Source organism: Zosterops lateralis (assembly GCF_965231275.1).
Source record: "Zosterops lateralis genome assembly, chromosome: 4".
Taxonomy (NCBI): Eukaryota; Metazoa; Chordata; class Aves; order Passeriformes; family Zosteropidae; genus Zosterops; species Zosterops lateralis.
In genome coordinates this window covers 15,086,597-15,103,632 of record NC_139765.1, presented here as the reverse complement: position 1 = coordinate 15,103,632, position 17,036 = coordinate 15,086,597, and the positions used below count along the sequence as shown (strand labels likewise).

The window sequence follows — 17,036 nt, the reverse complement described above, 5'->3', positions numbered from 1 at the left end:
AAGCTTTCTTTTTCATTTCACACTAGTTTCTACCTTATTGTAACATATTATTGCATTTTTTAAACTTATCTGGACGCTATGAAAATAAATTTACCCGCACTTGTATCTTCCACTTTTAAAGAAAGATAGACAATCTGCGCATTAGAATACACATAGCAAAACTCTGTCCTATAGGAACTCAGCCACAGATCAGTTAAAAATAGATTACTCATTCTGTGGTTTTACCAAAAGATTGTCTATATTTTCTTTTAATCTTGTTAGAAACAGGACTCTGCCTAAAGTAATATTAACTAATTCACACTGCCTTTTGAAAGTCCTAATGCTGTGTGCTATCATAAATATACAGATTTGCTTCTTTCTGTGTCTCAGTTTTTAAACTATTTGACTTAGAGCATTTGCAATGCTAGTGAAGGACAAGGCACATCTCACAAATGTTACATGTGTTACCTCATTTCTAAACATGGGTTCAAATGTGAATTTTCTTCATTAATGTTATCAATTAATCAGTGGTAGACTTATGTCCTATCACAATGGGTCTCATTTCAAACTCATTTTCACAATGAATAATCTGAGTATCTCCTGAAAGCAGGAGAGGAAAGACAGGGAAACAGGATGACCTCACGCCAACATCTGCCAAACCTTGGCTAATTGCCTCCCTTCCAACCTACCTGTGAGAACAGGATGGTGTTTGGACACCAAGGAGAGAGAAAGACAACACTGACTTCTGTAGATATGCTGACTCACTACCTAATGCCATGTAAGGAAGAAAAACAAATGTTATTTCTTAGCTTGAAGACGATGGCAACCTATTGCATGCGCAGTATCACCTTCTGAGTAAAATTAGTCCTTTCACCTGAAAAGAAGTGAACAATATCCTTTGCTTGGAGCTGGAGAAAGGAAAATATCTAAAATGAAGATCAAGTCTAGAATATATCTTTTCTTCCAGGAACCACAAACACACTCTCCCAAGTTCTCCTTTAATTAGAAAATGTTTAAGAGGACACTTCTCATGCTTTTGCAAAAAGTATAATTTTTGATATATAGGCACATTGTATATCTCTGACTGCTTCTGCAGGAGCAACAAGCACACCATCTAAAGTGTGCCATATTTTCTGAGGAGAAATAGGAGCAGGTTCAGTGTAGGGCAATCACACAGCAAGTACCAGAGTCTGATATTCTGTTCCACCCTCCTCTCACACCATTTTTATAAAGACAGGCTAAAACCACTACATAAACAGGTTGTGTGCTAAAATATACAACTGGAGAGAAACAGAACTTGGCCTCTTGTCCATTCAAAAAGTTTAGTTATCTTAGGGAAAAAATGTAACCTTGAAAACAGTAGCTTTCTATAGAAAATAAACTATTATCAGAAATAATGCCAGGAGTTCCTTTCTACAGGGCAGAGACTTATACTTTTAGCCAGGTCCAGTCACAAGTAGCATATTCATAATACAAGTAAACATTCCTAAAAATGTGTGTGTATTGACACATACACAAAAGAGACATTTATTCAGTAACTGAAGCTTGATGGTTTTGTTCATCAGTTCTTTGTAAACAACCTTTGTTCTCTTAGAATTCTCGTTGGCTGGTATATAGTGTCACTAAATTTTTTTACCTATTCAAAATGAATTTGTTTATAAAACTCACTATTTAACTATTCATTTCTTGTGCTATCAGAATAGCAATTTACACCAGAGTATATTGTCTTCATCAGTCAAACTAATTAACTCATTCATTCACAGAACTCTATGTAATGCAGCTGAGCAAAATACTTCCACTATCAACACTACTGCAGTCTTCATAGACACTGCATCATAATCCATATCATTATACAAATAGATCAATTTATCTTTGTTCAGACATACTCAGTATATCCAGAAATCAGAAAGATTAAATACATAAGCATGTCCATGTAAAAGCAAATAACAGGGTAATGAATGTCACTGAACACAAATATTAGTACAGTATTAATAGAAATTGATGTCTCTGAATACTATGTAAAACATCTTGCTCAACCTCAAGGAGACGAAGAAAAGCTTTCCACATAAAGCGGCAATTGATACATGAATTTGGGGGATTGCTGCACCTTAATTCAACGTAAAATACTTAAATTACTTACCTCTTACCAATTATTTTTTTAACGGTGTTTCACATAGTCAACAAAAAGTATTTGAAAGTACAGATGAATGAAGTCCATTACCTCCTAAAGAATCTAATTAAGAACTCATTCCACAAACACATCCATCCACAGAATTAAATCTTAAATGTCATTTGCCTCATGAGGATGTAAATAAAGATTGAGGTCAACTAAAACATTCTGTTTGTTCATGTTTATTATTTATAATGATTTCATTTAAACACAAACCTATATATGAATCTTCTCCGAGATCTCTCTACTAGAAAACACACTCAGCTTTTGATGAAGTCATGACTTCCTCCTCTCACCCCCATTAATCATCCAGCAACAAGTGAGGGGATGCCAGACAGCTCACTTTGACCACAGCTGGTGGTCCTGCCTCCAGTCACTGAGGGAAGAACACAGGCAGAGCAAGCTTGGGTCCTGCCCAAGCCTGGCACTCCCGCACAGCAGCCGGTTACACTTCTGCCATGCCACAAGCTTGATTCAGCTGGGAAAACAGACTTGTAAATTATAAATACTCCATTCCCTATATCAATTATTTATGAACCCAGTGAACCATTTCTTATGCTTCATGTCTCCACAGAGAAAAGAATAATCAGAATAAACAGTCCAACAAGTCTACAGAATCCAGTGACAAATTTCTGATAGATCCTCAAGAATACAGCCTACACCATCCTACACACAGATTTTAACATGATTCAGTAAATAGAAAAGGAAATCTACTTCCTCCCACACAAAAAAGGCTTGAATAAAAAAAATCAGTCTTTTAGGAGATATTTACAGTGACAATGAATGATTAATGAATTACCTGTCTCCTAAAGAAGAAATAAACATGAAAATTTAATTAACTGTTCCAGTGTTTATAACAATTGGAAAGAGAAAAGCTGTAGCCAAAAGTGAAAAATGAATTCACCTTACTTTCAAGATCACATTGACAGAGCTTGGAAATGATACTTTAAAAATAAGTTTCTGACAGCATCTATCTACTTAAAACATAAGAACTGCCACAACACAGCAGATTCACTCGCTTCTATGGATGAATTTCAGTGCTTCACAAAAAGTTCACTACTATTTTAAGGTAAAGCTCTTGCTAAGAGCTTTACCTTAAAAAAAAATCTTGAAATTATAAGCTCTAACTTTTCTTTTTTTCTTTCATTTGGGAATCTGAGCTAGATAAGCAGCCATGTCATAGAATGCTGGGCCAAAGGACCATCCCCTTAGTGAGGAGAAGCATTGGAAAGAAAAGATAAACCTCATGGATGGAATAAGAATTTCATGATAGAACAAAATAGTATAGTAATAATCATTAAAGAGTATAATATAATAACAAATATGTTAATAATACTAATGATAAGTGGTGGGTAGAGAGAGTTATAAAGACAAAAGAAAAAACTGATGCACAATACAATTGCTCACCATGCAGCATATCCCCAACAGAAGTCAGACCCCTCCCAGGTAACTTCTCCAGTTTACACACTGGGCATGACCTTCTCTGGTGTGCAACATCCCTTTGGCCAGTTTGTGTCAGCTTACCTGGCCTCACTCCCTCCCAGCTTTGAGTGCAGCTCCTCAGCAGTAGAGTGTGAAACACTGAAAAGTTCTTTACTTGGGATAAACACTACTTAGCAACAGCTAAAACATTATTTTTGCCATAAATCCAAAAAACAGTTCTGTACAGCTACTAGGGAAAAAATTAGCCATGTTACAGCCAAAACCAGGACATGTTATCCCAGATAAGCCAGGTTAACCCAACTGTAGTAAATTCTTTGGCACTTTCTTATCTCACAATTGCTTCAGTAAACACACTTGGCTTTGTAGAGGCTAGACCCACACAAACACAAAGTACAGACACATACTGAAGTTTCCAGTATAATCCTGGTACTTGATTTCTTCTCCTGCACGCTAACTGTGCTTCTCTCACACTTTAACCTTCCAAGCACAGTGGGTTCTCTATAAGTAATAATCCCTCTAAACAGAATTATAGAATTTTGGTGAGTTGGAAGGGACCATAAAGATCACTTAGTTCCAACTCCCCTGCCATGAGCAGGGACACCTTTCACAAGACCAGATTGTTCAAAGTCCCATCCAACTTGGCCTTGAAGACCTCCAGGGATGGGGCACCCACAGCCTCTCTGGGCAACCTGTTCCAGTACCTCACCATAAAGAATTTCTTCCTCATATCTAATCCAAACCCACTCCCTTTCAGAGATGATTCCACTTGTCATTACATACTCTTGTAAATAGTCCCTCTCCATATTTCTTGTAGTCTCCCTTCAGGTACTGGAAGGCCACAATTAAGTTACTCCAAAGCCTTCTCTTCTCCAGGTTGAACAATCCCAATTCTTTCAGCCTTTCCTCATAGGACAGGTACTCAGTCCTTCCAGTTGCCTAGGGGGCCCTCTGCTGAACTCACTCCAGCAGGTCAAAATCCTTCCCGTGACGGGGACCCTGAAGCTGGATGCAACTCTGCTGATGAGGTCTCACAAGAGCAGAAGAGAGGGGCAAAATCACCTCCATTGACCTGCTGACCCCACTGCTTTGGGTGCAGCCCAGGATATGGTTGGCTTTCTTGGCTGCCAGAGAACACGGGACAGCTTCTCGTTCAGAAACCCACATGTTAAACAGGAAAAACTGATGAAGAAACAATGAGATTACAATGAGATTTACAAATCCCTGTAAATCATTTTTCAGAAAAAAAGGGAAAGATATCTATAAGAATTTTCATCCTTAACTCTGCATTTAGAGAACAGTTCACATTCTACCACTTTCTCCCTTACACCTTGCCTCCTACTGTTCTGTAGGACTTAGACTCTTCTCTTATAGACAGTAACCATGTTCAGCCTGAGAAAGTTGATTCCATTTGGAATTTAGACCTCTAAAAACACAAAAGCAATATTTTCTTTTTTTTTATTCAGACAGGTTTTATATGCATACTCTGCTGCAATCCTTACCACATAAACCCCATAAAGAAGTAGTATTTACCAATATTGTAATATTTGATGATATTTGCATTTTCATTCATGCAGATTTTGTAATTAAAAAAAATAATTACAGCCTGTCCACAGTGTTTATTCCACTTGTAGTAGGACTGTAGGAGCTATGCAAGTAAATATTTTATTTTTCAAATGTAATTTTTTCAGTATCCTTTTGCATCAACAACACAAGACAAATGTACTCTAACACATGCATCTTCTCATCTCTGAGCATCCAGCAGGAAAATGCAAAATTTTACCTTCCTTTTAAAAGAACCTCAAAAATGCAACACTTGTATTTACTTATACATCTTGTATAAGAATTTGCAATGGATCACACTACAGTTCTACTGTCTCTGCAAAAAAAGACCATATGAGCCTAATAAATTGGCTGCCCCAAATTCCCATGCATCTCCTGCTGCAGAAATCCTGACATTTATCAAAGATAGGCTATATCCATCACCAGGTCTCAGTAGGATGTGCCCTGCTGTTCAGTACTAACTGAAACTCAGTCTACTTCTATGTTTTTCAACAAAAAAACAAAGGAATATTTGAATCTCAAAGCCATCATAATCCAAATCAAATTTCCTTGCTACCTCATGGGTTTTTATTTTAATTTGCCAGATACATTAATTGGCAGTCCCAGTCAGCAGCATGTTTAATCTATTTTTACAGATTTTAAGATACAGAACATCTTTGACTTTCAAATTAGTTTGGGGCTTGCAAGTCTTTCTCTCCCTGCTTTATTCTAACAGCTGATATCAAATGGGACATTAAAATGAACTGTATCAAAACTTGGAGGTCATTTTCCCTGAGCTTGGAAACAGTACTCATTCTCCTGGACACACAGCTCATTGTTCTGTGTAAGAAATGAGGGCTATCTCAACTTTTTTTCTAGATGCTAATTTAGATGTTAAATTGGTGAGACAAGTTGGTTTCATTACTTTATACTTCTCAGCAGAATACAGCAAACAGGACCCATGGAAAAAACACACCAAACTGGAAATCTTTCCTTGTTTGCAAAATAACAATGAAGTACCTGCAGCTTTCTGAAATTTCACAGAATCACAGAATGGCTGAAGGTGGAAGAGACTTCTAGGGGTCATGGGGTGTAAACTCCTGCTCAAGCAGGAGCACCCAAAGCAGGCTGTCAGGACCATGTCCAGGCAGGGTCTGATTATGACTTAAGATAAAGATTCCACAACCTTTCTTGGCAATCTGTGCCAGTGCTCTGTCAACCTTATGATACAAAGCATTTTTTCCTTACAGTCAAAAGAAACCTCTTGTGTTGGATTGAAAAGATCTCATCTCAGTTTTTTCCAGGAATGGTGCCTGGCAATAAACTTCAGATGTGCCTGTTCCCATGGACGTTTGAGAAGCTGGCTCATGGCTGAACCTGGTCACCATCACCAGACATCCTGCTCACCTTACTTGGCTACTGTGGAACTGTGCCCTTCCTGGCAAGAACCTATGCCCATCAGTCATGCTGTCATCTGAGCTCCCTCTTCCCATTTTTTCCCTGGATTTTAGTGCCCCATCTCTCAGCTGAATGACACAGGGTAATAACAAAGGGCTGTGGAACTTATAGAATAGAAAAAAGCCAGATACTCACACAGTGAAGGAGTCAGGGGGAGCTGAGACTCTCCTCAGGTCAGCAGACTGCACTTTATGGATACTATAAGGCAGCAGGAAATGAGTGGCCAGGATAAAAACGGCACACGGTGAGGACAGACAAGAAAAAAAAGGCGAGAGAGAGAAAGAAGGAGTGGAAGAGAAGAAAGAAAGAGAAAGACACACAACATTTAAACAGAAACAAAAGGAATGTGTCACATAAAAGTTGAATGAAGGAACATGCAGAGCTCTGAGTTCACACTAGAAAGCCAAGAGCAACTGAAGACATGCAAATGGAGAAAATCACTACTATGTGGTACACAGGAGCTTTCTAAAGACACAAGTGAGGACCAGTGACAAGCTTGGCACACAAGTATACAAGGAAGACAAGGGACCCCAGAATTTCTTCCACAGGCACTGAAAATTTTCAAAGCCACAGACTTTGGAAGCAGGTCCAGAAATGCAAACATCAAAGCTGAGATCCAGATGGACGGAATTGTCTCCAAGGGTTGACCATCTCTAGTTACTGTTTAAGAAAAAATATACCCTCACTGGAGATTTTGTATCCACAATAACAAATTGCTGTTTCCATTTCTCTTTCTCATACCTTAGGGAAACTTGCATTTTATATGTAGTGACTCCCAATATTAATTCACCTTCAGAGTTTATATTCAAATTATCCCTTTCTTCTTCTTGAATATATCGAATATCTTTTATCTAAAACCTCTTCCCTCTTCTTTCTCTTCCATTATGCAGAATGCTCTTCCTCAACTCAAACTAAAAGTCAGTAAGAGCAAAATACATTTTGCAATTCAGAAAGTGTTCAGTAAGTGAAACTTACAAGGGAATATAATGCAGGAGTTTCTAATCAGAAAATTATTGCTGGAAAAGATGAAACACAGTTTCTCTTCTTATTCCCATAATTTTTGGTACAGCTCACAACAACCACATTCTTGGCTCGGTCACAGAAAACCGAGCTATGTGTTGTCTTTTTCACATGTTGCTGTGATCAATAGTGGAGAACAGGAGTGAGAAGTGTTTCAAGTGTTTCAAGGAGAAAAAAAAACAGCCACATTAAAAAAAGGATCAGGACAAAAGAATACAGAAACAGTGTAAAATTTCTTCAAATTAAGTCTTCTACTCATTCTCACTTCTTATCTGGCAATAATATCAAAGCTGACAATAATAAAAACTCTGCATTTCTGTGACCAAGATAATTTTCTAATTGCTTTCCTGGCAAGGAGCTCAAGAAGGGCTGTCTAGTAATTAAGGATAGCTCCAGACCTACTGACATCTCACACATCTAAAATTCAAATGATTGTCATAAAAAAACCCTTAATCTATCATGTTCAATCCAATACCAGGCTTTCTGGAAGATTCCAACAGTACAAGGAGTTATATCCTAGAGACCAAGTTAAGAAAAATAGATAAACATATTTAATTACAAATTTCTTCACTTGTGCAATACTACCAATCGGAATCATATTGAATGAACTTCTTAAAATATGCTTCTTAGATTTTAAGCTTTAACAAGTCATTTACTTTTTTATCACAGTAGAAGATTCAAGCCCTCTCTCCTTCCTTTTCAACACTTCAGAGTGAAGTACATACACAGATATATATAGAAATAGATGTAAATATATACACACACAGCTTCCGATATGTGAAGCTGAGACTACAGTTCCTGACAGATCATTTGCATTTTCCCAAGACACAGATCTGCAGAAAAATACCTCAGCCAAATCAAAGGACTCTAACAGCAATTTAGTGTAACATGGCACATTTAAATCCAGCTAAACCATGAAGAATATTCCCTTGACAATTGGCATAGACTACAAATCTGTATTTCCCTACCACAGTTTAAATTCAGATCTAAAAGTCCAAAATTAACCATGCTAATTATTGGTTTGAAATACCATGAATTCTCTTTTTATATTTGTATGAGTCTCCTTCAGTGCAGAAAAAGATGTCCTAGGATTGCTCTTTTCTTTACTCTAGCTTTCGTTAATGATTGAGGAGTTATGGTTGGGTGAAATTGGTCACTGCTGCCCATATTCAAGAGTCTGCTATTCTCTGCTTAAGACAGATGAGTATACCTTATGTATTTTCCAGACAAATAGAAATTGCACTTTAGAGAAATGGGCATCCACTGCAACTTAGGGCATTAGTCTCAGTAAGAGAACAGTGCAAAATTGAACAGGAACATGTTGAAAGTAACCAGGGTGGATTTGATTACATTGATAGATTGAGAGCCAGGGGATGACAAAAAACTCTTAAGGGCTGGAGTCAAAGTTTGAAGTAAAGCAGTATCTTTCTCTAGATATACAGCTATAAGAGAGACAACTTTTAAGACAGCTGAAAAGAAAAGTGTGCCTAAGACCTTGTCCTTTTTTTCCAGTTATATTAGTTCATCTATTGAAAGGTATCACATCTCTTCACAAAACTTGCCTCACCATTACAATTGCAACGGCAAAATTCCCCACCCATTTCCCCAGAAATATTAAAGCCTCAGTGCATGAGTGTTTGAATTAAAGGTAGATCATTAATAACTTTAGGCCATTAGTTCAGTATCTTTGGATAAGGGACAGGCTGTTTTGCTTCATGTTTAGAATACTTGATGAAAAACATAAAAATCCTTTGCATCACTCATTTAACAGCAAGACCTATACAGGGATTACGATAATACCCTTTACAAAACAATCTAAATTATTTTATTGGATGCTCATTTTCATAGATCAAAATTTGACTATTTAAGTTTCTTCTGAATAAAATATATCTACAGTGCTTGTAAATAAATTTTAATGATGAAAAGGAACATTAGTCCTGTGTATTCGTCTTCACAAGCTACTAGTTTCCAATCCTCTTAGCTTTTCTGTAGTCATGTTTACAAAACCCATTTCTCATTTGGGTTTCTATACTGGAGAAGGATTTCCTGCAAAGTACAAACAGTTCTTTCAGGACATTCAAATCTCTCCATAAACTCTGCCAGGCAGCATGTGCTCGCAACAGAGACTGAAATATGTCCTGATTAGTTCTTGATTGTGGCAATTTCTTACAGGGTCTTCAATGCAGCTTAAAAAGTAGATCAATAAAGCTGAGAAACTAAATCAAAAAACTTCAAGGGCAAATGGCATACATATGCAGAACCGTCAGAAGCCAAGGGGCACACTGCCAAGCCTGCAGAAACCTCTCTAAATAAATAAATACATCAAAGAAAGATAGAACACCAGACTAAAAGCAAGACAGGAGTAACTCAGAAGATAAAGAGTAAAAGAAAGTCAGCTAAGTATTTAAAATAGAGTGAAAAGGAACTTCAGAAGATGTGATTTTTTTAAATTTATTTTTCAAATGCACTGCAAGTCCAGTACATGCAAAATCCATGACAGAATATGGTGCCCCACACGGGCCTCCTGTTGTTAGGACATGCACATATGCAACTCACTCATTCAGCAAAGGCATAGATGTTCTCCTCTTGCTTTTCTGCACCATGTTGGCTTGGTTCCTTAGGGAGATGCGGATGAGGGAGGGAGCCAGCCGGCAGGGTTCACCATCCACTTGCATGGGGATAGACTTGTACGTCAGGAGCGTCACCTCCCGGCACTGGTGCAACCTCTCTCCATGACCACCCACCTGGAGAGCAGCCTGCAAAAAGCAAACAAACAAAAAACCACAAACACACCAAGCAGGGGAAAGAAAGGAGATCTCAGAACAGAGATAGCTGAGGCAGCTAACAAATCCAAAACGCCACTTTGCTGACAGCATCCATTACTCAGTACTCCATATCTAAGCTTTTCTAAAAAAGCACAGTGAAAGTCTTTTCACCCCAAAACTGCAAAGCAATACTTAAAATTTCATAAAGAAAAATGATGGGCAAAGAGCAGATATCTAACCACATTAAAGGACTGCATTATAGGACTCATCATCTCTATAAACGCATGTGCACACACAAATTACTAACTGTGTTCATTCCCAAACCTTTCAATTTGTTTTGGTTGGTTTGTTTTTACAATAACAGTAATACTAATAATTATTTGCTCTTTAAAACAACATCCCTAATTAGATACATCTGTGAGACAGAAAAATTATTTCCCCTTCCTGAACAGAATAGCCCTTAATGTGAATCAGATAAATTCAAATTTTTTATTATGAAAGCTTACACATCAGGTCAACCTCAACATTAAACAGGCCGAAAAGAGCAAAGAGAAGGACCTTGTTAAAACAATTAAATATCATATTTAAGAATTCATTTCAAAGAAATTAACAAAGAAGACAATGAACAGATCATTCAAGTTCTAGGCAGACATTTTTGGGCAGAAATGAATTTTTTAATGAATATGACTATTATGTGACAATTAACTCTCATCTCTCAGATGCAGAAAAAAATCTCATATTAATGCAATGCTGAGAGAGCAGCCTAAACACAAGTCAAGGCCTGTGCATTTAATATTATGGATCAATTGACAATAGATCAATGATATAATAATACTTCTTGTAAAATAGTTCTTTTGCTTGGTTTCACAGACCCACTTAGGTACAACAACCACATCTGAGGGACATACAAGGCAAGTTAGGATTATATCAACACAGCCTAGGGTTACAATTGTTCTTCAGCGTCACAACCAAAGGACAGTTCTCAACTAGGCTTTCTTGGAAGAGAAACAACAGCTCAAAGGGCAATACTTCTCAAATTCAGCCCCAACTGAAATTGTTGGTAGCTTTTGAGATCTGTCTAGCCACTTCCATTGGCTAGAACTGTGCTAATCGCAAGCACAAAAAACTCTTCTGATTGAAAACTGTCAGTTTGTACATGCTAAAGAGAATTTTTACAGCATTTGTAAAAACACGCCCTAAACTTTTCACATATATTCCACAAGATCTAATATATTCTACATATATTCCACATATATTCCATATATATTCCACAAGATCTAGGCTAATAAAGAAAATTTTTCTTGTGGGTTATCTCCCTAATCCACTAGGCCTCTTAAAAACAAAACAAAACAAAACAAAACAAAAAAAAAAAAAAAAAAAAAAAAAAAAAAAAAAAAAAAAAAAAAAAAGCCAGGAAAGTATCCTCAACCCAGACAAACTTTTAAAGGAAAGACTGACCAAGACTGCCTTTTGCTTACTTTGAAGATTAGATTTGCCTGAATTTCTCTTTAAGGAAGCAAACACCATTATCGTGGGTATTTACTGAAAGTGACATGGACTGAATGCAAGTCCCACAACAAAACAGGATTATCCATCTTTGTTTTAAGCCAGTTTACATGAGACAGCAGCAACAAAGGCCTATGGGTATGGAGCTAAGTGTGAGATATAAAAACTTGCCAGGAAGTCCAGTAATGGGCCTTCTGTTGGCCACACTAAATTCAAGCTGCAGTGCCTTAGGTAGGTTGATGCTAGCATGGGGATAATTGTCAATGCTGGCTTCATTTAACTACCCCCTGAAGACATTGCCACAGTGTTTGACCACTGCCATAGCAGGGTATTTACAGTGAGATTGCTTTTATGGTAACTCAGTTTTAGTTTACTTTAAGGACAGCATTGAAAGAAAGTGCACTGACAAATTAAAATTATTATTGGCTGAATTTCCTTTTCCTAGCACAATAAAAAGGAGAGATAAAATTCATGCAAGAAATAGTAATAAAGATTTCCACAGCTATTACTGAAGTTTCACAAGATTTTTGGTGAGCATATGGAAATTGTATGTGCATATAACTTTATATAATATTTCATATTTATATACCAGCTATAACTAAAAAGAGACTTTAATGCCATTGATTGAAATATAAAGGAGTTAAAAAGAAAAAGGAGTATTTATTTGATTGTAGAACATTCCCACAGTAAAATCATTACTTCCTGCTCCTATCATACTGTTCTTACTGTAATCATCTTGCCGTTTAACTTCGGAGCACTACACATGCAAATCAGCTATATTTTACAAGTAGTACTCTTTATTATTAAATAAAACTTCTCTTATTAGAAAAGAACAAGTTGACTCTGCCATTTAACATCAGAGCACGCTTTCGCCTTATCTGATCACAGGGAAACACACTTGTTCATCAGTGGCAAGGGATATTTTGCCCTCTACAGTGTTGCCCACAGAGTCCCCCAGGCTGGCAGCTCCCCCATGCACTCACCAGCGAGGCCATGGTGAACCCAATGACTTCAATGTAGCCATCGTCATGGCGCTGGGGCTCAAAGTCTCTGTGGTCACCAGGGTTCCCCCAGGGCATTGTGCCAGCACAATACCTACAGAGAGAGGTTTGAAGAGTGACTTGGAGAGAGCAGCTTGCCTTGATGGGTCCTGACTAAGTAGCCTTTTAGCCTGTTCTTTTTGTTTTCGAGCTGATACAACACTCTCAAATGTATCCACCATAAACTTTATCAGGTTCCTCTCTGAGAGGGGAAATAGGTCATGGAGCAGCAGCACTCTTTTCTCCCTATTTGCTTTGGTTCCTGCTGCTGAGCTGTTGAGCCATAAAGTTGTTTTGCCCCTCTTTCCTCTCTTCCTGCTAGCTCATCAGTCCTAACTGAATGTTGCATAGTTTGAGGAGGCAGGGTGACATAAGAAGCAGGAACAGATACAGTTATGGCATCTTTCTTTTCTACCATCAAAGAATAGATGTAAAAGTGATCTAAAAGTGATAGAAGGGGGGACTTGGAGAGGTGACACCAAGCAGAAGCTTGCAGTGCAGGACTCAAAAGGTTAAGTGCTTGGGACTGCCTGTGGAGCAAAGTAGGATGTTGTCTAAAGCAATGGTCTTCAAAGTGGGGTGCATGCTAGAAAAATCCACAACTGACAAGACAATTAGAGTGTGTGAAGAAAAATATCACATTTACTTTCAATAAGAAAGCAAACATTAAAAACAAACATTAAAATAGGTGGGTTTTTCTTCTTTATGACATTCTTAATTCATATTTGTGCATGCTTTATATTGCTTGTAATACTGGTATAGAGGTACATGTATATAATTTATAAATATACATATATTGGGGCCACACTTAAAAGCTCTTCACTGATAGAAATACACAATCAAATTAAGTTTGGAGACTACTGTTCTAGAGAGCAGGAGATTAACAACTTTTGATAATTCAGCTATGTTTTTGTTAAGGACACCTTGTAACGTGTTAAAAACTATGACTTCTTTCAGCAGTTTGGTATTCTTTAATGGGTAAAATATTTATCCTTCCCCTCTCTCCATTTCTGTCCCCTCCTTCCCTTTTTTCACACTTTGATGCTAATTAAGCAAAAGACCAGGTATCTGTCTCTTTACTAACTTGTTTGCAAGTTACATGCACAGCTTTTCAAAATGTGTTTGTTAAGCATCTCTACTGTGTCAGGATATTCAATTTTTAAAGAACAGTTTTACTACACCCTGAACTCTGATGCCATTCTGCATAGTTCGTTAACAGCATTATAAGCAGCCAGCTCTCAACATGGTAACCCAGAGGCAAAATGCTTCCTGCACATTCAGCCAGCCTAGGACAACTGCTAGGTGTCTTTTGAAAACTACTGTTATTTTTCTTGTATAATTTCAAGAATCTGTCTTGAGCTTACCTGGGTATGTTTAAAAACACTATACACTGGAACTTCAGCTCCTGGATCTTTGGAGTCAGGTCTGTACCATCACACTACAAAGCCAAAGTGACAGAGGACAGAGAAATTGCTGAATGGAGCCACAGACAAGAGAAGTGTTGCTGCTTTGTAACAACTTTCCCAAGACTTTCCTTGGAATGTGTTGCAAATGTCATGCTCAAAACTGAAAAGTAACAGAGCCATTAAACTCTCACCTCACTCTCTCTCCAAACCTCCATCTCCACCCCCTTCCCACAATGTTATGACACAATTTCTTATACTTACCACAACTTTAACATGCTTGGATAAATCTCTTGAGCTTCTTTGCAGAAAGTCTGTAAAGGCTGCCTGCAACAGAAATAAGTGCAGGAGTTGACAACTCTTCCTCTCTATTTTTTCCCTCAGTTCTTATCCCTCCACAGAGCTAATTACTAAAATGCCATCCTTTGGTCAAACTTCCTCTCTTAGAAGACATGATTTTATTTTATGGTTTTAAATTGTGTTACTTCTCCTTTTGAGATCTTAACTGGAAAATGTCCTTAGACACCCAAGTGTAATGGTATCCTGAACAATTAAGCATTGCTCACATACTTGTTTCCATGTTTAAGGCACGTGGGTACAGTGGGTGTTATCATCCAGAAATATGTCATATGTCATTCATTATCAAACTGGAATTTGCTCTTAATGGCTTTAGAATAAAGCGTTGTCCACTTGCCTCCTGAATGCACAAGTGGGCAATTATATGTGTATATTCACCCATCATTATTCACTCCAAATATCTGATTTGTGCTCTGCACTCCCCATGACCCGACATCCAATACTGCTCCACAAAGCTACTAAGATATGGGCCATAACTTTGGGAATTCCTTTAGGAAAGTCAGGATCAATGCAGCTCCCAAACCCTGAAAGAGGCAGAGCAGTGCCTTGACAAGCTCATGAGCCAGAGGCAGAGGGACCAAGATAGAGCCAGAGGCAGAGGGACCAAGATATGACCAGGACTGTGTCCAAAGGAGTGGCACTTTTCTCACCTGCTCAGCTCTGTATGATAACACTACCACAGGCTCTTTTCTACAGACTCCTGTGTGTGGTACTGCCAGAAACAGCATGTATGCATTTGAAATTGTAACAGGCAGAATGAACTGGCATGAACTCCTGACGTGAGAAAGTGAGGGGGGAGTTAATTAAGACATTCAAGCAACTAAGTTAACATCATTCTGTAAGACAAAGACGTACTTACCCCTGCATAAAACATTTTATTTCTAAATCGGCTGTTGAATTTCTCTGGATTTGCTTCTGTGAAAGGATGAAAAATAAAAGTATGAACACCCGAATAAAACAAGTAGACTTCATTATACCTTCACATTTCCTGCCAGCACTACAGTGCTTTCAGTGTATTACTCATAGAAAATATTAACATAAATATGTTTTCCATGTGTGAGTCCCCCATCTGTGCCTTTCTCTGCTATCAGATTTCAAACATTGAATTTCAAACATTGAATCCTTCCCTTTTCTTGTAGGGAGGGGAAATAGAGGGCAACATGAGCAAAGAGATAATAAGAATTCAATCAGTTAATTTAACACCTCTCAGATTATTCATCTTATGATCCCTCAATAGAATTTTTAAGACTTCTGTTTCTAACAATGGAGAACAAATCTGTAAGATTTATTAGAAATTTATGAAACAATAACCCATGCTTTGAACCAGGAGTAAAGCATTAGTAAATTGCAAGATGAAACAGTCCTTAAATTCTGATGTGTTAGATTTACTAAGGAATAGACATTTCTACCCAAAGGTCTCTGCAGGAAAAAAAAAAAAAAAAAAAAAAAAAAAAAAAAAAAAAAAAAAAAGGAAAAAAATAATTGGTTACTCTAAAACTCATTTAGAAAGTAATTTCATTTTTTATTAGACTTCAAGTGATGGAGAATTTTAAGTCTAGCAGTAATGTATATCTAATGGTTAATTATTCTCACTGTTAATATAAATGTGGGACTTTCAATCTTGAAATTTTCAGTCTTCAACTGCCAACTGGTAAATCTTGTTATGGTTCTCTGTGAGATAAAAGAGCCTTCAACTATCAGATATCTTCTTCTTGAGTAAATACTTTTAGGCAGTGATTAAATTGCCTCTTAACCTTCTTTTCAATAAGCTAAATGGAGTTCCCTTAATCTCCCAATATAAAGCACATTTTCCAGAATACAGTTTATTCTTGAGCCTCCTTGGAAACTGCTTTCCTTGTTTGTGCCATCTAGAGATTCCAGAAGCAGCCCTCCGGACCCTGTATTCAGTGTTCATGCCAACTACTCTCCCTGGCTCATATCAAACTACCAAAGCAGTTCTTCTGGCTAAAGCATCACATATACTGTGGACACATCCAAATTACCTCTCAAATGACCACTTAAAACAATACTTCTAGTTCTCTTGAAAGCCACTACATCTCGCAAAATACAGCCCCATTTTGTAAGAATGATTTGCTTGTTGGCTCAGTTACTATATCAGTTGTTGTGTCACAGGTGACTCAAACTTAGCCAGGACCACTTCTACTTCAAACTATGAATTTAATCACGTAAGTCAATCTCATCTCATTTACTGAGCTCACTCTCTTTGCAGAGAGTCTCAACACCCCATGCTAAGCAGCAGAAGGCTTCTGAAGGCTTAGTGCCTGTGCTGCACATTCTCTCACGTGAGTATCCTCAATGGCTCCAGACAGCAGACACCACAGCACTGGACCTTACA

The 17,036-nt window shown here is 37.6% G+C and overlaps 1 protein-coding gene across 4 annotated transcripts in view; it reads right to left on the bottom strand.

Annotated features, from left to right (window-relative positions):
• DGKI (diacylglycerol kinase iota) overlaps window positions 1–17,036 on the bottom strand; it is a 99,783-nt gene that overhangs the window by 64,015 nt on the left and 18,732 nt on the right. For 3 of the 4 annotated variants that reach the window (XM_083859489.1, XM_083859488.1, XM_083859486.1), the window contains 5 exons: window positions 15,540–15,595; window positions 14,588–14,650; window positions 14,285–14,358; window positions 12,864–12,975; window positions 10,166–10,365 (listed from right to left, as the gene is read on the bottom strand). In XM_083859489.1, the coding sequence (XP_083715615.1) occupies window positions 10,166–10,365; window positions 12,864–12,975; window positions 14,285–14,358; window positions 14,588–14,650; window positions 15,540–15,595 (505 nt within the window). Of the gene's footprint in view, window positions 1–6,724; window positions 6,788–10,165; window positions 10,366–12,863; window positions 12,976–14,284; window positions 14,359–14,587; window positions 14,651–15,539; window positions 15,596–17,036 lie in introns of all 4 variants that reach the window. The other variant, XM_083859487.1, reaches the window with a different exon arrangement.